Raw genomic sequence first — 25,477 nt, 5'->3', positions numbered from 1 at the left:
AAACATGCTTGAATCAACAGTGATTCATGGAACACCGCTAAATGCACACAATCTGACATGATGTTGGGTGAAGGGAAAGTGAACTAATTATTTTTACTCAGTAAGTCCAGACCATTCAGTCTTTAACACTATCTGAAGTTTTTCCTCAACAGATTTGGTGTATTAGATCTCAACGAGCAGCAATGTGGCCTCGTTATCTGTCACAGTTATATGAATTCTGCTAATTAAAAAGACAAAAAAGACTGTAAAAGGCTTTGTACATCTGTCCAAATGTTTAACTTTATAATCCATAACCAAGCTGATACTAATAGTTAGTGATCGACTTGGGTTGCTAAGTAGATAGAGCGATAACACAGTTGATAAAAACATATTTGTTTTGTGTTCTCCTCTGTTTTTTCAAGAGTCTGCACTGTTAAGACAACTTGCTACTGATCAGTGATGAAAGTCTGTATAAGTGCACTACAATTGATGTTTCTGTGAAAAATCAGCTTGGAATTGTTTTGCGGGGGCTGAACTCGCCTCGCCTCGCCCTCCCTTTTTAAGCATGTAAAATAATCTACGCTGGTTGTGAAACGTTATATGTGAAAGGCCCTCTTCAGAGCCCGTGTTTGGTTTGTCCCTTCTGGGCTACTGTACAAAATGAAGCACTCAACGGGAGGGGGGGCCACTCCCAATGTAGATGTGAAGGGGTCTTTCTAAGTGAATGAAAACACAATAAGTCTTAGTTTCAAGTGATTATACACTAATTAAAACATAATTATGATTTTGATATTCCATTTATGCTAATAGATACCCCTAAATCCCGCAAACTGGACCTTTAATCCTGACATTAAATCACCATTTAAAACCATGCCCAGTAGACGTCTCTTATTTATGCTGCATACCTCAATAAATGGTTTGCAGTGTGCACCACAGTCAAATTAGTAATCAGCAGTGACAGCAAGATACACAGCACTTAACACAAATTATCATTGTCAGCACTCATTTCTACCTTTTTCAGAGAGGAGTTGATGATCAGTTCATCTTTCGACTCTTTGGAGGTTCTCCTCGACTCATTTGGACCCGTCAGAGACTGCACCAAAGACAACGGAGGCTGCAGCCGCAACTTCCGCTGCATATCCGACCGAAAGCTGGACTCCTCCGGATGTGTGGTGAGTCCTGATTCTTTTATAAAACTCTGCCTGAAGGTTTCCACACATCAGCTACAGGAAAATGACCTTCATCTGCAATTCATTTATAAATTAAATACCAAGTATTACAGTGTCCTAGACAGTCTGAATACATCCTCTCATTATGGATACAATATGAAAGTATGACATTGAGTCACTTGACCAACTGGCAGATCCAAACTTTATGGATTATTTCTTTTTACGCCCACTTACATAATAATTTTACGACTGGTTAATGTTCTAATATTTTATGAATATCTTGATATGGTCATCGGTGTTTGAGTCCATCTACCTGTAAATATTCATGGTCATGTCTGCAGGCCACAATGACCCACATCAAGGACAAACAGTCTGCACTCTCTCATGTTTCTGAGTAGACGGTTTACCTCTTTTCTCATATTCCTGTTAGAACAACAACATATTCATTACCTCCAGGTGGTGCTTAGGAACCAGGAAATGTAGCAGCCAGGTTTGTTTTCTTCTCCATCTGTTGGGGACTCCAGCAATTCCATTGTTGTTATTTGCAGAATCTTAGCGCCGTCTGCCAGTGTTTTGCTTCTGCTAAATCCCCCCTTCTATTGATAAGATGTCAGGCACCACCCCTCCCTCCCCAGAAATTTAATTTATTTTCAAGTACTTTGATGCACTAGAATAGAGCCTTTTAGGTGGGCTGGCAAGATGCTATTTATGCAATCCAGGCTGCTTATCTCTTGTAATGCATCTTGAGTAGAGGGGTACAGTTTGTGAGGTGTTTTTAATAGGAAAACATTTAATTTATAGATTAGAGCGAAGATGTGTATTCCCAAGCAATTCCAAATGTAGGTGGTACAGTAAACATTTGCACAGTGTAGAAATATTACTTTCGGCGGCAAGAGATAACTCATGGAGCAGATTTATTGATGACTCCTTCCCTCTTTCATCATCAAATGTTAAAATTCTTACTAATGCTGATATCCGTAAGCTGACAGAATATCCAATGTGATGTGCATCATGTTTATTATCATAGGAATTGATTGCATGTGTCTCTTTCTTCATTTGGTAGTAGTACGTTTTTCCTCGACTTGCAATTTGTTACCCATTCCTGCGATGTTACTGCAAAAACATCACTCCTGAAACAGTGCAGCAAAGTTCTTGTCGTGACAGATGCTGTATTCCAGATGACTTACTTCCCTTAGTACACTAATATATAGTGCTCGTATGTCACGACTCTTACTTGTGTATTACAGGAATTTCAACAGTTTTACACCGCACACTGACGTTTTGTACTGACCAGAAATAACAGCAGCATGTGAATGTATTACCCACCAACAGCTTCTGTTATTTTACCTCCAAATTAATGTTTTTACATCCACTCTGTTTAACACACAATAAACACATTGGTGACTTCTGTCCAGCAGCAGTATGGTGGTACTTACTAATAACTTTTTGTGAGGTGTTCCGCAACCATTGAAGCTTCCTCAGATGCCTTAATTTGACTAGTCTCTACGTCTGTGGACCCGCCCCTTTCCTCTACGTAGCCAAGATGGCGACCGTTTAGGGTGAAAAGGTTCCAGGGTTTCAACACATTTATTTTTGACCATTGTGAGTGTATCATTGGAGTACTATAGTGCGCCGCATATTTCTGTACTTGAAAGTGTGAACACACCTACTCACTCAAAATAGTGAGTATTAGTATGTACGTGCACCATTTGGAACACAGCAAGAATATAATGCTACCACCAAAACACTTGTTATATCCTGCTACCCCTGCATTTATATCCCAAAATGCAATGCTACATTTGCGTTTGCTTGTTTCTTTTGATCAGAGTAAGTGCTTACCAATGCCAATAACTTATTTGATCATGAAATAGCATGCTCATCACTTATCATTAACTTCACATGTAGACAGCATAGTTCATTTTTTTACTTGATTCTCTGATTCAATAGTCAGCCAATCCAACAGCCACATGGGCCACAAGTCTGTCACTATTTGTAATTCGTTCTTTGTTGGAATTCATTCTCCTCTCCGTTAATGTGTGATACAAAGTCTTAGTTTAGCATGTGTAGCGTTATGTTAGTTTACTTCGTGGGGAATAAATCTTACTCTCGTTATGAGAAGAAGGTGGGTCTAATTAAAAGGATTTATTGTATAACTTCTCACAAGAAAGGACTACATGACAGAAGTGTTTATATGAATGAGAATGCACAATTACTTCTGATTACTGATGGTGAAGTGAAAGAGGGAATTGTTACCGGGCTAACGGAGAAGGAACTGAACAAATTAAATTTAAGTCTGATGCTAATTTTGAATTTGCCACCCTGAAGAAATGAACCAGCCTACTATGTGACGTCTCGAACACGGGCCGAAAGAGGTCCAGATGGTGGTGCTCAGAGGTCCGGTGGATGGAAGTCGACCACGGGGTTTTCCTCCCGTTCTCAACTTCCCTCCGTCGGTTCGTCTGGCAAAAGCTGGCCTGGAGGTCCCGTGGAGGTCGTCGGTCAGAAAGGCGGAAGACGTCTCTGTAACTCTGAGTAACGCTGAGGGCTGGCGTTTAACAAAACTACTGGCAGTGAGGCTCGTCCAAAAGGGTTGAATTGAGTACTTGATCAGAGAAGTTGCTGATCGTACTCTGATAATTTGATTATTATATGCACTAAAGTTTAACAAAAAGGTAGATATAAAAATGACTAAATCTAACTTAGCGAAGCTCAAAAATAACGGAAACTGAAACGAATCTCAAAGTGAATCTTAGGTGAATTTAAAATCATTTTTAGAGAATGAACCGAATCTTAGTGAATCTTGCAGCGAATTATGAAGAAATTGAACCGGATCTGCATCATCAGCTTGGGTCTCTCTCTTTTAAGGTAAAGAGGATGAACCAGGATCAGGGTGTCAAATTTCACCTTATCGATACCCTGTCTCAGGAGGGGCTAGGGGGTTTCAGGAGGAGGAGGTGTCATAAGGGCCTACGTTTAACACAATTTGATTCAAACTATGTATAAAATAAGTACCTTATTTCACTTCACCAACGTATTATGAGATATATTATTATCACATATCATATTTGTAACGATAGGGTCATTTTACTTAATTACTCAGATAGAGAGGTGAGAGAGGGTGAGGCAGAGAATTTGGGTTAAACAATGCTCACATCTCTAGACTTCAGGATATAGTTTTTAGTCACACTTAAACAAAAGTTTAGTGTGTAATCAAAATATTAACATCACAAGGTTAGTATAATAATATCATAGCATACAGGACAGCAGTATATGTCATTATAAATTCACAAGTCCATATTTTGTTCTTGTAGTTCGTGAGTTTTGGTAACATCTGGCCACCTGAGGGAGGTGTGGATCTTCCGGGATGGTCAATACTGGAGGTCATCTGGCATCTGGAAAGTATCAACTGTGGAGTTGGTCTACTGACCAAAAGGGATTAAGGGGGTATACTTTGGTTTACAGCTGGCCGGACGTGGTCTCCAAAGTGACAGGTTTTATAGACCTAAAAGGGTGTGGGTACTGTCACTTGTGGCAGAAGTTTGTGTTTTTATGAGGAAAGAGGGTGATAAAGAAGGGCCAAGGGAGTTTAGCAAAAGCTCACATACTCCAGAGATGTGGGGTTGAAGGCAGCATGAAAAATTCCTTTTCATGTCAGGGAGATAATGGGTGAAGAGATGTTGTGCTGGCACTTTGTGAGGGATACTTTACAAAGCGAGTTCACTACACAAGTTAGTGGGCTAACATTTGCTAATTGGCAGTAACCGCAAAACACAGCTGCATCTGGTCATTCCTCCATGACTGCCACACTTCATGGCAATCTACTGATCCAATAGTTTCGAACATAATTATTTTCACTCAGCCCAACCGACAATGCCTTTTCACACCTCGAGCATGGTTAAAAAAAGGTAGGGAAGCATGTATTGTATGGAGTCTTCACTGGGATATGCAGCCTCCAGATGAGTCTCTTCTTTACAAATGTGAAGACCCATTTTGTTTTTTGCCATTGACTTGCTACGAAAATTAATCTTAAGCAGCCACAGTACAAAAAAAGCATCCCTAATATCAGCCTTTAGTACTTAGCTCATGCAATTAAGCGTATGAGCTTTTTGAAGGCTTAGTTGTGCTGCTCTTTCAAAAACAGATGTTTAGAAAATCACCTTTTTTTTTCTTCTTCCTGCTGCTCAGGAAGAGTAAATCTGCTGGCCGAGCAATGGGTCCCACCATGGTTGTATTAGTATTGTATTAGGGAGGCTGTGGCTCAGACGGTAGAGTGGGTTGCACACTAATCAGAAGATGGGTGGTTTGATCCCCAGCTCCTCCCGTCCACATGCCTAAGTGTCCTTGAGCGAGACACTGAACCCTAAGTTGCTCCCTAAGTTGCTCCTGATGGTGTACCATCAGTGTGTGAATGTGCTCCTGATGGCAGCACTTTGCATGGTGATCTGTCTCATTAGTGTGTGAATGGGTGAATGGGAAAAAAAAAATGTTAAAGCGCTTTGAGACTGAAAGGTGATAAAGTGCTATACATGGACAGACCATTTGCCATTTATTACTCATCACGTTACAGTGTTGTCCAGGACACCATGCTGCAGTTATGAGTGAGTGTGCCACACATCTCACTTGTGAGCATAAGTTGTTAGAAAATAGATGTTACAGTGTGCGCATAATGTTTGCCATCTAAAATTGCTTTAAACACCGTGAAAGTTGTCCTGAAAGTTGCAACAGCATTGCACTGGAATGTCAGGGAGCAACATATCCATCCAATTTCCATCTACTACCACGAGATGACAGAGCGGATATTTATATAGAAAGCCAGGGCTTTGAAGTTCTCAAAGGGCATTTGATTTTGTTTTCCTTAGTTAAGACATTCATTTTTTTCAAGCTCTTCCCTTGTGGGAAAGCACAAGAACAGGTATTTGGCTGTGATATGCATCTTTTATCCATAATTACCAGATCATTTAAAACAGCTTGTATTTACTGATGTCTAGAAGACTGCTGCTTTATGTTGCAGTGTGTTGCAAATCATTGCCAAAAGCATCAGGACAAAAAAAAACAAACTCAAATTACCTCTTGCTGAAATTAGTCCCACATGGTTACAAAGAGAAACAGTGAAAATATTTATTTCCAACGCTTCGAGGTGTCATGAGATGCTCCTTTTGTATTCTATTAATTATTTACTGTCATGTTTTATTTTTTATCCCTATGGTACTGCACTATTTTTTTAGATGCTCTATGAGAAAAGACCAAAGTGAATGTGTGGAATTACGTTACTTTTCCCCAATGTTTCCCTAATCATTTCCTAATCTCCACTAAGCTCCGATGTGACCACAGATGAAGCAGAAATTCATCCTAAGAATTAATCAATAATTTCAGACTTAAGTCGAGTTGAGAAGGAGCTGGAAATAATTTGTCAAGAAGGAAGTAGCGTTTATGGGAGCACCACGAAGGATTTTCATAGGGATCTGAAAGCGTTTCAGAATAAATCTGATGATGCTTCTATTTAATGCATTTTATATGGAAAAAAGGAAGCTTGAAGGTTCAAACAACACCGTACATATCACAATTTTTTTTTTCAATTCCAAGCATGAGATGTTTGTTAACAAACTAATGTGTCTAATGTTACTTTCACTTTTAATCTGAATTCCTCTCAAACGTAGTGAAAAAAATACATAATATTATTTAATCATTAACAATCTGATTTGAATTATGTTCACAATGTGGAAGCACAACAGGCCATGATTTGTACTCCATAGGCGATAATTTGTGATAAGCTCAATCACTGATCTATCCATCCAATCCGAATTACACAAATGTTGTTCCTTCGCACAAAACAACACGGCAGCATAAATGAAAGGAACATTAGTGGGGGATAAAGTTGTGTAGCTTTCAAAATACAAAATGAGGTGTGGCTTGTTCAAACCTCTGCTTTGTTATGAAAAAGTGACACTCTTCACTTGGATTTGTGCATTTCATTTTCTCACAGGCACCCCAGCCTGCCAGGCTTGTGTGAAGTTATGTAAAGTGCACTTGGAAATGTAAAGGCTTTTTTTTTTTTTTTTTTCTGTCAACACGATGGGAAAAAGTTAATTAACATATTTGGCAATTGTGTCAGTAAAATGTTTACCGACAGCATTTTGATTTAGCTTTCATCAAATACCCGATGTTGGGAAACAATATGAGCTTCTAGTGACTGCAGCATTCTTTGACGTTTTACGGTTATGTTAGGTGGAGGGAAACACTGATATCATAACTTGATATGCAAAAAGTCTGCAGCAACGATCTTCCCCTAACCGTTAACTAACAAAGACGTGAGTCGGGATGCAAGTCAAGTTAGTTTCCAAAATAAAAGTCGTCTTTAGGAGAGCAGGGGCCTCGTAGAAAACCGTGCGTAGGATATATACTAAAAGTGTACATACGTACAAAATCTGAAAATGGTGTACGCAAAATAAAGCCTCAGATTTATATAACCAGTGCTCACTTGCATGCAATGCTCCCTTTATAAATCCCAATCCACGTGTTAATGCCCACACGTAGATCCGCCTCATATCGTGCCTTTCCCACACCCACATTTAACCATAAAGGGTCACTGCAAAGCATCAAATGAATGTTGATGTATTCAAAACTGGCCATGTGTTTCAGTGGTTCTCTGTTAAAATGTGGCAACAATGGAGAGGAAAACCTGGAAATTGAATTTTCCGACAGAAATGGAGGTGTTTGTGGAAGAGTTGAAGGATACGAATCACTTATTTGTTTGGTGACCACAGCAGTGGGGTCACAAACGCTCTGTAGTCCTGACAGCACAGTTGTGTTCACTGCACTTTTACACACAAAATATACCTAAAACTATACAAACAGAATAGTTATTTTCTTTTTTTTTTTTATATATTCAATTCAATTCAATTCAATTTTATTTATATAGCGCCAAATCACAACACAGGTTATTTAGTGGCACTTAACACATTGAAGTCCTTACAGTAGAACTTTACAATATTATATATATTGGAATAACGCTGTGCTGCACTTTTTCAATGCTCTTTGGTGTTATCTTGGATTTCTACAACCGATAATGATGATAAACAATTGCCATGATATCGCGGTGAAAAGGCCTCAGTATATTCAGGGTTTATGTCGGGGGAAAGACAAATCAAACTTTCTTGAATCTGCCACTTTCCTTCATCCTGCATTGCTCCATAACTGAGCAGACTCACAAAAGCCACTTCCCGTGAGTTACGGCGAGGCGGGAGGTTGTGTCGGTGAGCATAAAATATTGAGCAAAATCAGATTGAAAGATTGATTGAAATCAGATTTGCTCATATCATTTACAATTAAAAGTTGATTTTGGAATACTAATGGATAAGTAGTACAAGTTGCACTGCTGGTTTGAATGTTGATGACTAACTGGATCTATGTAACATGCAATATGAAGAGAAATGAAACGTGTATAATGGTTTGGATTTGTGCGCCTTGCTGAGCCGGAGGGAGCACGACACAGAGATGCTTATAGCCATGTTTTTTTTCATACACTACTTCATAGACATTCCCCAGAAAATGGGCTGGCAACTTTATTTTGAAGGTTGAAATCACCACGTTACAGAGCCAGACAAAAGTTTGCACACACCGTTTATACCTGAGGCTCCAGCTTACAAATATTTGAAGGAGGCATAAAGAGTCTTTTGTTTACTCTGTTGGATTCATTTTCAGTTTTGCTTGGAAATGCACTGCCATTGATAAGCAGGTGAAGAACACATGCATTTCAAAGGAAGGTTGTTGTCAATCTAAACTTTACTGTTTTAAATACTGTATCTGGGACCTTCAATTAATTAGTTAACCACAATCAAATGGATGTCATTGAAACAAACACACCAAAACCAAAACTGACTATTACTAGTACCCCATTGTTCGTTGTGTTATGAGCTGCAAGCAGAGTAGTGACCATTATTTTGGTAAGACAACAAGATATTAATCAAAGCACCTTGTCCTCTTTACCGGTGCCACTGTGAGCCTCCGGGCCTGCTGCTCCATCCCACTGCTGCTCTCTTTGTTTGCTTGTAACACATTCTTTTTCTCTCATTCCAGTGCTTTTTTTTTTTTTTTTTTTTTCATTTTTAGGCTGTTTTTGACTAATATTATAAATGGGCCTAAAACTTTGAGTTTCGTCTATACTGCAATTTACTGAGGAAACTGAAATATGGCCTCATAAAGGGTTTTGGTGAATACTTTTACTGCATATACAGTAGCAGCTCTCCATCATCCTTGTTCTAAGCTTGGTGATCTCATCCTGCTTCTGAACTGCATTCTTCTGAGCTCTCTTTCATTTGCTGAATCTGCCTGGAAGTCAATGCTGACACTCCTGCCGCCGCCTTAGTAAATCAGATGGTAATTACACACAGATTGCCAGCACAAATTAAATGAAAGAGGCAGCACAAATTTGCCCTGCACTTTTATTTATGTAAATCTAGTCCCAAATGTACACAATTATCAATTATAACGGAGATAAGAAGATGCAGGTGAGTTACAGAAGGGTTTTTATTTATAATTTTTTTGTGTGTCATTGTAAAGTGTCTGCAGCTAAATTTGGAAATATATCCATAGTTGTTTTTGACTGATTTTGATGTATCTGTCAATGTATCAATGAGCACATTGGAATTCCCGAAGTGATTAGTATTCTGTTTTAATGAGACGTCTCATTGTTCTCCTGTTTTTCGAACATCCTCCCATGAACATCACTGCAAAGTAGCAAAGCCACTGATCTCCACCCACACACAGACACACACATCCCACTCCTGTCCGTCACCACACAGCACCGCTCTCAGCTCCCATTGCATATATTACTGTGTGTTTTAGTAATTATCTCGTGACTGTCGAGCTTATAAATGAGCCTCTCATGTGTCTAATCAGAGTGGTAAACTGGCCGGGCCCCAGCACTCTGATTTCACCCTAATCAATTAACACCTTGTCTGAGTTGGCGCTGCCAGTAGCTGTCCTGTCTGCGTTTAATATCTTTTCTTATGTGCGAGTCGGCTGATGCTGGCGGTCCGTGCTGACCGACCTGCTCCGTCTCGCTGATTTATTGCACTCCTGGGGAGAAGCAGCACGCGGTGCCTGCGGAAGTGAGAGTGTAATAATGATAGGCTGATTTTAGGATTAATTAGCTTTGTCTTGTCACTTGTCTCCATTGCAAAATGCTGGAAAACAAGGATGTTGTTGACAGAACAGATTGCCACCAAGATGGAATGATGAGAATAACTGGGCACCATCCAAATAGCTCATGTAGTCTGTGTGTGTGTATGTGTGTGTGTGTGTGTGTGTGTTTGTGTGTTTGTAGCTTGAGACATAAACCCACCAAATTATGGGTTATCGGTGATGTTTTAGTGTGTTGTACAGCTTTCCAGTGTGTGTGTGTGTGTGTGTGTGTGTGTGTGTGTGTGTGTGTGTGTGTGTGTGCGTGTGTGTCTAGTGTTTTATGTCTACTTAGCAATATGCTTCGGTGAAAAAAGAGTTGTGAACACAAGGTATAAAGACACAAATGAATCAGGCTGTGTTTGTAGTACAAACAGTGTGACTGGGTTATGTCAGGGATGTGAAATCAAATCTTTTGATAAAAATAAAAGAATTATATGACAAAAAAAGTTTTGCCGTAAATATGAAAATAAGCCATGGATAACGGAAGGTTTACAAAATGTTTGTTTAAAGAAAAGAAAGAAAATCATCTGCTCTAGAGAGTAGAAGAGAATGCAGAAAAAAATGAGCTAAAAATAAACACAGAAAATGTCAAAATTAACTAATGAGTATAATACAATGCAAAAAAAGGACTGTGATTGCAAATTAGTGGAAAAGAAAAGCAGCAGCAATGGTTCAAGGAGAAGAAACAATATCAAAATTAGAAAACTGTCAATCAACCAGTATTTTTTTTTTTATTATCAATCAAATACAACCACAGACAGTACATGGTCAACATGTTTGTATGATTTAAGTACATACTTAGTCCTCAATCTGATATTGGTAATTGTGGTATTGATAACTCCATTTGTGTGGGAGGAGTGTTGAAACTGTTAAAATTACACTTTATTTCATTCAGGAAACCTTTGAGACAAAGTGTTAAATACAGTGGAACGAGAAATAGTAGTTTGATTTTAAAAACATCATCCTCAAATCTTGAAAAATGTATAATGTGCAGTAGGAGAGTCAGTAATAGACAGGTTGGAATAGCACAATAGCGACACAGCAAGAAAGTTCAGGGTTTGAACCTCAGCTTGGGCTTGGTTCGAACTTTAACTGGGGTGTGGGCCTTTCTTTCTGGAGTTTGGATGTTCTCCCCATTGCTTCCGTCCGATCCAAAAACATGCATGTTCGATTCATCTGTGATTCTAAATTGCCTGTAGGTGTGAATACGAGCCTGTTTCTGGATGTTTCTGTCTCTGTGTGCTGGCCCTGTGATGGACTGGCGACCTGTCCAGGTTGTACTCCGCCTTCACCCAAAGTCAGTTGGGATAGGCTCCAGCCCCCCTGTCACCCTGTTCAGGATAAAGCCCATGTTTTGGATAATGGATAGATGCATGGAAATAGATAGTGTTGAAATTTAGAGTGATCTCCCTGAAACCACTTATCTCTTGAATCTGGTGACAGTGACAAGAAGATTGCCCTATGTTATGTAAAGCTCAACATACATGAATGTACAAGAGATGCTCTTTATCATCTAAAAGGACATTTTATTTGTGTGAAAAACAGAGCCAAAACAAATATATATAAAACAAACAAACAAAGATGTTTCAGATATTTATGCTAAAGGGATTAATTAATGGAAAGAAAAGAACATGTTGAAGATAATATTTTAGTTGTTGTTAAAACTAAAATATTTTGGTTATTTATTTATGTATTTACTCACAATATTAAATGGGGAATATAATGGTTTACTTGTTGTCTTGGTGAATAGAGAAGACAGTGGCTTTAGCCTAAACCTTTTTTGCATGTCCTTTAGTATCCCACAGATGAAATACAAGCTGAATGCTCATGAGGATGATGAGAGAGGAGTTGTGTGAACAAATTAGAAACAAGCAGATTAATCAGGCAGTGTTTTTCTATCTATACTATGTGGCTACAAAGTAGGAGGATCCCCAGCCTTGCATGTAATCCATCAGATAGATTTGCTTGTTCCAAGTTGCAATAAATAGTGTTGTTTTCCCTTGATGGGTTATATAGGATAGGCGAGTCTCCTTAGAGGAGTTTCCAATGCACTAAAAGTGTGTGTAGGCGTGTGCTGTAGTTTTGCCCTGAGGATTACATAGTGAAGAAAAGTACTGTGCCACTGTTTTCTATTGTCTTAATTTCTAAAGGTCAAAAAAAAAAAAAAAAAAAAAAACGCAAGGTGTTTTGGTTTCGACAGCTGAAGAAAAACATTTCAACTTACTTGGGAAAGGTGGATGTAACTATATCATCATACGGTATTTGAGAATGGTTCCGTTTATTTCTTAGACCTGGTTTGGATACAATTAGTCAAATAAACATTTACTTTAGGAAAACACTACCAATATTTAGCAAGCCTTCACAATTCCCTGAATAAAGAACGTATACATTTATTTTGTTTGTGACAGCTTTTGTGTATTTGTTTAACACGTATACTAACGCCACAGCTCATCTCCTTACCAAATCCAATCCAGTATTATTTAAATCCAGTCATTCACATCTCTTTACATCAGGTGATATTTAGTTTGTTTAGTCAGCTAATTAAACTCAACCATTACATATACTTAGTGTTTGTTCCTAGATTATTAATTATAATTGAAAAAATAGCATAACACGCTCAGAATGGCAAAGTGAAGCATAACACATACTCGGGTTGTGGGTACAGAGGGGACTTTGAGCTGATGAAGGAGCAGTTTATTTTGCTTATTCAACAGATCTTTGATAAATTGCTGGTCCCGTCTCCCTTATTCACTGAACTTGTTGCTCATATAGATAACAAGCATTGTCGTTTTTGAAACTATTTAATTCTCTCCAAACTCATTATCCTTATGAGGAGCTCAGCCCCACTCTCAGCTAAACAGGCAGTGACATAGAGAGCAAATGGAAGACTTCCAGTAGTTACCATTCAGAACCGAGTTTTAAGTGGCATAATCTGCAGCCATCATCTGCAATATACAATGTTATTATCAGGTAAAGCTTTATTATTATAACAATAACAATACTTTAGTTGTCTTACCTATTGCCCAATAATCTATTGGGTACTGATGAATTGCACATCTGTTTCCATAAAGAATATAGCTGCACAATATGTATTTTGACTACTCACTACATACCATTAAACATTTAAAAGTAATTGTAACATATGTGGGCTTTCCATGTAGTGAAGGAATAACAACCTGCTGTATGATAAACAATGGGCAATCACACTGAAATACCACATTGTACAAGGTTTTGGTGCACATGTTATGACAAGTTAATGAGTCAACAGATGAAATACAAATCAGTTGAATCCAGAAACAGCCAGCACATGGGGCTTCTGCAGCAAAACAACCAACTGTAATGTCTTTATAAAGTCCTTCTATCTCAATAAATGTTGGTACAGTTGTCCACTTAAACCCACCAATTGCAACCTATAGTGCCACACAAATCAACAGACAACCCGGAACAATAACAAAGCACCACAAAAGGGGTCAACATGTGACAAAGAAGAGGACTTTGTTAGGCCTGTAAACGAAACCTAAAACAATGAGAGACTGAGAGATGGAGATATAACGCATTGGTTAGCCAAAAGCTGTGACTTCCTTTATCTGCTTCAAAGTCAAATCCCTCATTTCAAATGAAAAGCACTCTCACATTATGTACATCGTCCAGCCATACACTTGGCTTTGACCTTACCTTGTTTTCTACCTCCAATGACAGGTCAAACAAGATCACACCATCCATCATCTGAGCCCACATAGACACTCAGCATGATGCTGATCCAATCACCCAATCCGAAATACACACTTTATACAGAATACGCTGCCTGCACTTACACCCAGTACCTCACTGACCAGCCAGGCACTTTTCAATAATAATTCTGACCAGCAGCATACTATACGCTGCTGGCTAAAGCGCTTCTTCTCTTCACTTTGTGTTGGCGTAGTTTCCCTGAGGCAGCAAAAAACAATCTTGACTGGGATCACACTGTGGGACACTAAGCAGTGTTGAGAGGAGTCAATACCTGGCAGAGATATAGTTAGACCTCAGCCCTGAAGAGGAATAAGAGCACATTAGATTGTCACTTCTGATCTTTTTTTCTCCTTGGGTCATTGGATTTATGTGCGGTTGTGTGTTTAATCTTAGCAGGTTGATAAAAGCACCTGTTCAAGAGCTCACACTGGGTTGTAAAATGTATTTTTTTTTTTTTTTCCAATTCTGAAAACATGAAGTTGTTTCCATTTTAAGTAAGAACATTTAAGTAAAATGGGAAGAAGAAACACATTTGTATATGCCATCAAGATGAATTAAACGGCTGTAGGACAACTGAGCTGTGAAGGTATTGATACAAATCTTGCTTCTTCAGTCTAAAAGCAAGATTAATGGTACATGACAGAAGTAAACGGCCCGCTACAGTCTAACCAACTCTCTATTTGCATTTTTCTTCTGTTTGGTATACACTCCTAAACACACTGAACATGACACTTATTAATGCAGACTGTAATTCCTGCATACCCCATCCTCAGTTTCATTTACTTCAGACAATATGTAGGTGCCCATCCTCAGTTTCATTTACTTCAGACAATATGTAGGTGTCCCTTAGTATTAGAAAAATATATCTACAAAACACTTTTTTTTTTTTTTTAACGCAGTCTGGAGGGCATAGGTGCCCAAATTATTTCATAATAAGGGCCTAAATTGAATCTGGAGCCCTGGGTCAAAATACACATTTATATTATATGAAATAAAATTCCATTAAAATGTAATATATTTTACAGAAATGTAACATCCAAAATATAAAAAGAAAATCACAATAACTTATAATAATACTCTTTACTCTGCACAATAGTAATTTTATTATTTTGCAGAAATGATGATCAAAAACAGCCATCTTGCCAATTTGTAAATACCAATTTGTGATTGTGCCATTGCCTCCATCTCTAATATTGAGAAGACAGACTAACAGCAATCTGCAACCTATATTTGACTTTGTCACCTCTGATAATCCCATTGAAAAATCTGGTTCAATACAGACCAAAGGATGTCTGAAAACAGCAGAAAGAAGCAACACCATCTCATTAGTTCGGGAAACTTCAAACTGAAAGTCAGACTTTCAGCAGACACTTTCAACACAGTATAAATAATGTGCGTCTATTTAAATGTAATATGTACTGTATGTGGCTTTCTTTTGTTAGGAATTGTACTCATAGTCACAAGGGTGATTTTAAGTTGGCAAAGAACGTTTTTTAGCACTAATTTACCAAGTGAAAACCTTCTTTTAAATTAAAGAGCTCCCACATACTTCAAGTCCATAAAGTTTAGTAAATAAATAACACCACTTGAAATAGCAGTAAGATCATTAAAGTTCAAATTAAATGTGTCCGTTTTATTATTTATGGCAGTGCACCACCAGTTCCAGCAGTCAGTATGTAAAAACACAACAAGTCAGAAAACATTATTTTTCTCTTTAAGGAAGCTCCTCTGTCACTGTGTGTATATTTGATCTGCCTCTTCCTCCATATTGGGCTTTTCGCACTTTGCTGTGAAGGAGGTGAGTGAGGGTTTCTTAATGTCCAAATTTTACTGCACTAAACTTGCTCACCATAACATCGGTGGGAGAGTGGAATGAGGATCCGAGTGCTCTAGGATAAGCTGACCTTTGACACACACCGCTTATCTAATCACACACTGTGAAAAACTCTCTCCAGACAACTTTCTCCATTAAAAAAAAACATGAAAGGAAAGTGGAAATGTTGGAATAATGTTTCAGGCTACAGAATGGGATTTCTTTAACAGACCCCTTCAGACTAGATAAGTTTCCCTGTGAACACTCTTGTGGGCTTTTTTTTTTTACTCTGTAGTGGGAAAAAAAAAAAAAAAAAACATTTTTAAGTTTCTGGCAAATATATCAAACCAGTTCTCTATTTGATGTATCAGCCAATTTTCCTTTTAATTCTATACATAGACCTATAACAGGCTGTTTCACTATGACATTAAAGGTATACACGATCTCATTATATGTGTGTCCTGAGAGAAATACTGTACTGAGCCATACAGCAAAGTAACAGCTTTTTGAAAATGCATCAATCATCCTATAATAAGCAGGTAACTGTAAAAACAAACAGGTAAAGCATTTTAGGTGAAAGCAGTGACTTTTTTCAGTTTTGATATCATGAAAAAATATCCATGATCAAAACTACCAGCCTTGCAGAATAACTTATTGACCGTATTTGTAATTTGTAATGTAAACATTTGCATTTATCCGCCTTAATGTACTTCTTGATTCATTAACAAGTCCTCCAAACTAATGTATGTGTCTTCCGTTTTTAGCTAACTAACGAGTCTTTTAAAATCATTTCAATTAACGGTTGCTAAAATGATAAATGTGTGGAAAAGGGGAACATTTGGTCACATGTATGAAAGCTACTTGGAAATACTGCAGCTGGTTAAAATAAACCAATGTTCCCAGACTACATCTGACATGTTCTGACATGTTCTGTAACGTTCCCAAATCTACCATCAGACAAGGATGCTCATGTTAACCAGTCACTGGCCACTGAGATGGTGAGCAAGGTTTTCATTTCTCCGTTATACTCAACTTTTGGTCAATGGCATCCAGAAAAGACAGTGTACCCTCACCCTCAAAGCTTGGAGATAATTGAAGGCCTCAGTATTGTTCAAGTGATGTGCCTGGTAATTGTTCAGTTGCATTAATGTGTTATGGTAGGAAGGATAAGTCTCTGTTACACATGCTCTTCTATTTGTATGCTTCAAAGACACCCGGTCTTAAAATGTGCACTGTACCGACCGTTTGAATGACTCGGCATATTGAAACTACAAACACATGAAAATCCAGCTAAATATTTGGAGAGAGGGATTGGGGAAGCACAAGGAGGACATTTAGATGGCAGACTTTTTTTTTTATTTTTTTACAAAGCCTTCAAGTGTGGTCAGTCAGAACACATTTTTTTCTAGGATAAACTGAGATCACTGTAAACATACATAAACCTTAATGATGCCACACTACTTCGCCTTTGCTTGTCATTTTTCCCATATCAGCAAGAGGTCTTTATCAGGTCAGCATGAACAAAGGCCCCTTTAGGCATCAGAACAAACAACCTCTGCTGTCATATTGTGCTGAGGACAGCCTCTAAATGAAACGAAGCAACAACATAGAAGCCTCACAGGCACATACTGGGAGACATGCTGTAATAAGGGCCTACTATACAGCCAGGACTCCTACAGCTACTTCTAATGTGACTTTTTCATTGCCTGTGTATTAAGTGTCTGACATGCCATATATAGAGACAGAGACAATAGTAATATACTAGGCCTTGCACAGTGAAGCTACTGTTAGAATAAACAGTGTTACAATTATATAAGGCTGCTCATACTTTTAAATTGCCTCTTAACTGTAAACAGCCCTGAGGCATTATGTTTGTGTACAGTATACTGTATATAAAAGCAGAGACTAAATCCAGACTTGATATCAACAGCACATATTGAATCTGAGTCTAAATGTTCCAATAGGAAATTAATTGTTTTGAAAATGTCAGCTCCTCAATTCATTTCCACTGCAAACTCATCATCAATATATTTACATAATACAAATTATTTACAACAGGGTACAACAATATAGTCATCCACAAAAGTGAACTAAACCATGTTTATTAAAGGATTAAAAATACCTTTTATAACTTATTTTAATAATCATTAAAATAAGTTTAATAATCATTTAATAAATCATTAAATCGTTTCCTTCCTGTTTCAGTCCACGATCATCGTACTTCTGCACCAATCTGCCCATCAGACAAATTTGAAAAGTGCATAGCTTACCAAACTCCTCTCACAGGGATTTGTTGCTGTTTGGCAGGAGCACACTGCTGATTCCCTTAAGCCTCAAAAGCACTGCAGGAATTTATCTCCATTAAGAAACAGGATTAAAAGGCATGGTGGTTCAAGTTTTTTTTTTTTTCCGGAGCAGGCTTTGTAGTGCTAGCTTCTTCTACAACAGTGGAGGCAGCACTCTCCCTCACTGTCTGCTTATTAAATGATCTGAGATAAATGGTGATTACTGTGCCTTCAAAGAGCCTTCTGTTAGTGTCAGTGGATGGTCATTATCCAGTGACCTGTGCGTCATTTGGTGAAGAAATGTGCCCTTTTCTGTTGCTGGCAGATACATAAATGTCACACAATAACTGAACATGTTGTCAATAGTTAAGTTGTTGCGCTTTTCTCAAAATATTCTAAAAAGGTTAAGCGTGACATACTGATCAATGCAGCCACTGATCTTCATTAAAACGTCATTATTTTTGTTCATCTAGATATGTGTTAATTGAAATAACCTGCTTCGCTTCCTGAGGCCACATTTTCTAACCTCTGCACAGATTGAAAACTGTAACATTAACCAGACGGAGAGTGCATGTTTAAGTCACCTCTTTTGCCGTCTTCTGTTTGACAACATTGTCAGTTGTTCAAAGGCCTTAACACGAACATCTTTGTGGTTGAAATTCCACAATTGAGCCATATGGACGTCCCTGTTGATGTTAGACTTTGCAGCTGTCTGAAAGCAGTTCTTTACAGCGAATCCTAAAAGCCTTTTGAATTATGCTCCATAACACTCGACCTGCAGCGAGCAGTGAGCTTTCCAGTTTGAAAAGCGCTGATGGGTACCCCAGTTGAACCCCAGGGGTCGCGCCCTTTGTGTAGCTTTATTTATGTCTTATCTAAGGATGAGTTGGCTTTTGAGAGCTTTGAACTCCTAAACATATAGAATGGTGTGAAATGGAAGAGAGATTTTAAAGTCCATCTTTTTTTATTAACCTGGAGGGTTTTAGTCATCGTGTCCACAGCGAGCTTCTCAACCTTTTCAAATGTCGTAAAATGTTGTTAGACATTCAATTCCTAGTGAGACCTAATTATCCTTTGCTCAGAAATGTCATATCATTGTCGATCACACCGCAACTGAATAAACACAGACATCACCTTCTTATGTGTGAATAAACCACGTAGAAAGACAATATTAAAAAGGCCACTGACTCATTCCAAACAAAACAACCAAGATAAGTTATTAATCAGATAAAAGTTTGCAGGATTCTGGGATTGTTCACTTGGGGATGGGTTTTATCCAGAGGATTATCAATGATTTACCCAGGATTATGGACCAGATTTGTGGAAATCTCAAGTGATAAGAATTCACAGACAAAGAGTCCGGCAGGCGCATATTCTTAACTATTATTATCCTACGCATAGCTGGACAATAGCCCAGAGTTCTTGCTATTCTGGTATGTCAAAAGCCTGTTATGGCAGTCAATAACCAGAGCTATCTGTGGCTGGCAAGCTGCAGTGCAGCGACTCATCGATACAAATTCCTTTCAGCCTGCACCACCTATCCACACATCCATTGACTGCAGTGAGTTCCAGTGATTTAAAGATTCTGTGCCACAGATGTGTCCAGGGATTCAATGTCTCATGTGCTCTTTGCATTACAAGTAATAAATCATTTGTCACAATGGCCCCTCACAGGGTGACAAAATCAATACCAGTTTATCCACGGAGCAAGAGAAGGGGCCACTCATTCAGCTCTAAAGGCACTGCTTTAAGTATATATATATATATATATATATATATATATATATACAGTGAATACATGTCAGTCACATTCCTCTGGGTTTAAAACAGGAACATTAATTATTCAACAAATTACAATAATTGGAGCTGTAGAAATAGTGTGTTACAGTGACAGTGGTATGTATTTGAATGATGTATTTTCCTTTTAATACAGAAATACTTTAATACATTTTTTTTAATAGTTATACTAACTGTAACAAAATGAGAATTCACAACCCACCAAGCCAGTGTGTGTTCATGTCCAACTACTGCAAAGTAATTTGGCTCTATGTGCAAACTGTTTGTCACAGTCAGGTGAGCTGGAGGCTGCCAAACCTCTCAGCAATCAATAAGAGGTATATTGTATTCACATTTCTTCAAACCACACAAAGTCTAATTTACATTGGACGAGTCATGCAGGTCTATTCCCGTTATCAACCCAGCTAACAGTCATGGTGACACCTACCGCGTCTACTTCCTGTTCTGTACCCCATTTCTCCACTGGGTGACTTCTGTGTGCCCCCACCATTTCCAGTCACCTGATCTCCACACCCACCTGCACACCTGCTCCTCTTTTTGTCATTTACTCCCTGACTATGTACATCAGCATTCTAGCCATAACCTCTTCCTGTCACTCCTGCCTGGGCACTGGGATTGTTTTGCTGCCCGGAAGCCTTCAGCTTCTCGAGATGTTACGAGAAATCATCATAATTTAGCTTGTTTAGTTCTTGGCAAGAACTTCTGCCTCGCTACAAAAACACTTTCTATCTGTAGATTTCAAACAACAAATATAACTTCCAACACAATTTTGTATTTTTATTTTTAGGTAGCATTGGTCATTTACCAACGTGCTATTGCTCTCTTCTCACACTGAGGCAGTTTTGGTGCCAGACATAAGTCACATGGTGTTCAATTGAGATTTGTTAAATTCTAATAAATTAAGCCGAGGTCTAAGCCCTTTAGGATGCAACAACTGGAAACAATCCACAACTGAGCGTGGCCAAGTATTCATGAAGTGAATATGGGTCTGGTAATACCAGTCTGCATCCAGCCAGCAGATGGGGAGGAATTTATATTGCTGCTTACACCAGGTCAATCACCAGCTGCTGAGGAGGAATGTCTTCATTTGAAAGAAAAAAATAAATCCGGATACTATCAAACTTCAAAATAGAGACCGTGACTTCTTTACTATTGCAATGATACAAGACATGCATGTAAAGAAATGGATAATTTGTACAGACCTGTGAGTGTTTCAGCCAGGCTCTGTCAGCAGAGTAATGGTTACTTTACATTTCTGCTCTATGAAATAGTGTCCCATCAGGCAACTAATGTGACTCATAAATAAACATGTCTCAGAGTGATGACCAACTGTATACAGAATGTGAGAGCAACAACAGTAAAGAGAACAAAAGTCCATCAGTGTTTCTACAGACTGAACGGGAATTTTCACACAGTAAAATAAAAAAGTAAAAGAACAAAGACATAGTGATCTGCCAGAGCCAGCAGCAGATCACACTGAAACAGGAAACACATGCTTCACTTTGAGTAGAAAAAAATTAAGCAAGTAGTTGTTTGATGGATACATGATGTGACTGTACATTCAAAATGATGTGTCATGTTGTAGAAGCCACACGATGGGGTGGTATAAGTCAATTTGGAGGACAAACAGTTGATAAATGAGCCAATTATTTTAAAGCATGAAAGAAGGAGATATAAATTAATCAAATGCAAGTCTTACTTTTGTGCTTATTGTACATGACTAACCAGCTCTAATTCATTTTCAATCATGTTGAAGTTTTTCTTGCTAAGACCGATAAAAGTTCAGTTCTAAAATGCAATTGGAAGACAACTTGTTTTTATGTTTTAATTGCATACACCATGGGCCTGATTTACTAAGAACTCAAATAAAGGGTACTAAGTTGCGTGTTCCTTCCAAAAGTTTCCACATTCTTTTTTCACCTGTTTTGCGGATGATTTACTGAGTAATTGCATCATTGAAATCAGGTGCAAATCGCTGTATTTAAATGAGGGGTTTGCGAGTGTTAAAGTGATTCCAGCCATGAAAAAACACAGAACGACTGCAAAAGGAAAAGGAAATCTGATCCCATTGAGATTAAGAAATATAAATATAACAAGAACAAAACACTATATAAGAGATTATCAGCAAGAAAGTCAATACTGTGGAAAAAACAAAAAGGCGAGAAAAAAAAGGCTTCATAATAAAACGTCAAATAAAAGAGGAAGGACGGTGGATGAGATCCTCCAACGAACACTGATCAGCAGGTCCAGATCTTTCTGTGATGAACAGGTAACTTGCTTTCATTCAGTTCCTCGCGAGTGCTCGTGAACCTTATGAAGCTACCTGTGAATTCTGCGGGACACATTCAGCACCTGTGAGAACACACCTGAATAACGGGACTGGTGGGATATCCAAGCAGAGACACGCTGGAACGACCCAGAGGCACGACGATGCTGAGTCGGAGGAAGTTTTGACTTTGCTGGTATTTCATGGCTCCTCCGTGTTGTTGGTTTTAAATCATCATTCAGTTCATTCAATAACTCAGAAATGTCTTCGCTGGATAAACGACATGTCTGAATAATTTATGCCTCTGACATCAAAAATGTTTCCACGGGTGTAAAACCACGTTCTCTACGTATTCTTTAGTTTCTCTGCGTCTCCTTCTCACCAATAAGAGCAGCCGTCTCTCCAGATGTGCGCATCTGATTAACACGTTCCTTTCAGTCGTACTAAAATAAACACTCAATCACTTCTCCTGTTTCTACTTTCAGGTTTAGTAAATATCGTTGCGGGTGCTAAATTGTTCTATTTGCATGTTTCCCTCCCAGTATTTTGCACCTTCAGGTAGAAACACCCAATATTACATATGCATGCAGGCAAACACGCAAAATGGATGAGTGTTAAAATGCACATTTGAAAGACACAATCCTCACTGCACGTCGTTAGTAAATCTGCTTGGACCTTTTTTTTACGGGTGGTGTGGCATTTGCAGGTGATTTTACACGTGTAAATGTTTAGTAAATCAGGCCCTAAATGTTGACAGAGAGAAATTCCAACTACCTCCACACGAGTGTAAAGTAGACGGGAATCCTCATCAGGTATGAGAGCTTCTTTGCCAAATGAGCAAGCCAGACCCTGGAAAGACTACAGTGGGATACATAATATAATAAGCTGATGCTGACTCTTCTGGGTTGAGAGGAAACCAACTGCCTAGTCGCTGTTGTGGAGGCAGCAGTGCCTTATTAAAATGCACTCCACCAAAGTTGCCTTTGAAGTAATAGTTGACAGAAGGCATAATGTGAATTTGGCTTGACAGTCTCTGAAAAAATGGCTTTGGAAATACTGAATGGGGCTGTAGAGGGAGGGAGCCGGGGTGATGGCAGGTCTCAGCTTTTTTGTGAATTTACCCCAGTGTGGAGTGCATTTCAATTAATTTCTTGAAGTTTATCCTCTAAACTAAAGGGTTTCATTTCACTCATCAAATATGAAGACAGTCCTCTCGACTGAATGGAAATTGAAATTTAAACCTGCAGTATTGCCTCATTTCCTTCACCAGAACAAGAATATTTTAAAAGAGTTTCATTACAGATGACACTGGTTGTCTGCCATTTCATCTCTGTTCTTGTTGTTCAATGTGTCACTGTTAATAATCCGGTAGAAGCGCTATGCAAAGGTTTTTCTTTATGATATATACAAGATCAAACTTTAAAACTCCCTTTGTGAAAGTGGGGTATTGATTATGCAGTCAGGACTTTACTTTGTGTTGCTGAGTGTTGGACAACTTGAGCCAGGAACCGATTCACTATTCTTTCATTAAGACACAACAACTTCACCGTGCTTAAACTGCTGTTTAAATTATATTTATTATTTTCTGCTACTAATTTGTCCGTTTTTGTTTATTAGACTGTGTTATTATCCAGAATAGTGACACAGGTCTTGGAATGGCAGTGGAGAGGTTGATGCACCGCTTAAGTCAAGACTGTTTTATCTCCAGATGGAGCACCATGCCACAACATTTATGTTCCAATGGATGAATCTGACTACTTTTAGCCATTTTGTATCTTTAGTTCTATAATTAGTTTTACATTTGTGTTTACTTGAGTATCTAAAAAACTTTTGCACAATTGTAATAAAATTTGGTTGCAGGTATTGATGGCCCTCAGAGGGTGAATTCTAAAAACTCAGACATCGTGATTTATTTAATGATACTGGCATGTCAGTGATTTTACTTTTCTTACAGAAAATGTGAGAATACATTATATTGGATGTTTTTAGAACTTGTTCAGCCCACTTCATTGTGTGATTTTTCTTTTTTTTTAAATTTAATTTTAGTTATTAGAAACATAAAAGTCAAAATTGCACCTTTAAAAATTGGTTGTATGTATGATTGCTGGAGGAGAGGTACATGTGAAGATGGTCTGAGGCTTAATTTTAGAAAATGAGAAATAACCCACTGGGTCATTTTGTGGAATTAAACATTTTGTTTGAAATGTATCTTTCAAAACTGAGAAAGTTAATAACAAAAATCTGAAAAGCTCCTTTGGCTACTATTACTGCAAAAACTCTAGCGTTCTCTTCAGATCACATTATCTGTGAACATATTTTCATTTCTTTCAATAGTACAGTAAACACCCATAAAAACCTTTGATGTCGGTTTGTTCCTTCACACAGAATGATCTAAAAAGACTACAGTGCCCCATAACACGCTGTTGTTAAATATCCCAATACAAGTCTAACTTCCCCTGATTAGATTGCATACTGATGCAAAGTAGGGCACAAACATGTGTTTTTTTGTTATAGTAAAAAGCACAATTCAACAGTCACAGTTTTTTAAACCCCAATTAGCTACATTAGATAAGGAAGCATCAACTTATTGATTGACTAATTATTTCACTAATTAGAGGCAAACTTTTCCTTGCAGATAATTAGTGATTTACCTCTTGCGTACTTTGTTTCACCGGTGCCCATTGCCCCCTTTTGTTGCAGCCTTACTCTTATTTAAGCTGTTAATATGATAATTTTTTCTGAAATATGTTGCCACACTTGGCTCAGTGCTCACACAGGCTGCACTAATGGGAGCAGAAATCTGACTGTTTGCATTCTGTGGCACAGATGTGATGGGGTCTGTTTACCTGTCCCATCTGGGATTAGTGTTAATGTGGCAGCTTCTCACCATTTAAGCAGCTCGAAGAAAGTGTTCCTAAAATTAAAAATGTGTAATTGCTAACATCAGTCATTTAAAAAACACTCGTTCCCCCCCACAGTGCCCTCCGGGGTTGAGTCCTATGAAGGATGGGACCGGGTGCTACGACCACCACATCGGCATCGACTGCTCTGACGGTTTCAATGGAGGATGTGAGCAGCTGTGTCTCCAGCAGCTGGCCCCTCTAGAGGATGACCCAACGCTCTACAACATCCAGATGTTCTGTGGGTAAGAAAGATTCAAATTAGTGCCTTAAATTGTTAATTATTTTAATTATTACATCACAACTATGCCACTTGGATTCCTGTCATCATTTACATGGCATGTGGTCAGATA

The 25,477-nt window shown here is 38.4% G+C and overlaps 1 protein-coding gene across 5 annotated transcripts in view; it reads left to right on the top strand.

Moving 5' to 3' along the window:
- The window catches only part of astn1 (astrotactin 1), a 399,600-nt gene that overhangs the window by 150,870 nt on the left and 223,253 nt on the right, over positions 1–25,477 (top strand). For all 5 annotated transcript variants that reach the window (XM_069709823.1, XM_069709824.1, XM_069709822.1 and 2 more), the window contains 2 exons: positions 1,001–1,151; positions 25,203–25,369. In XM_069709823.1, the coding sequence (XP_069565924.1) occupies positions 1,001–1,151; positions 25,203–25,369 (318 nt within the window). The remainder of the gene's footprint in view (positions 1–1,000; positions 1,152–25,202; positions 25,370–25,477) is intronic.

Source organism: Brachyistius frenatus, unplaced genomic scaffold (genome assembly GCF_029030835.1).
Source record: "Brachyistius frenatus isolate BFR_SWC_R1_liver_20210118 unplaced genomic scaffold, ASM2903083v1 Contig_85, whole genome shotgun sequence".
NCBI lineage: Eukaryota > Metazoa > Chordata > Actinopteri > Embiotocidae > Brachyistius > Brachyistius frenatus.
Note: the sequence above shows the minus strand (reverse complement) of the source record. Positions and strands in the feature narration are given on the sequence as shown.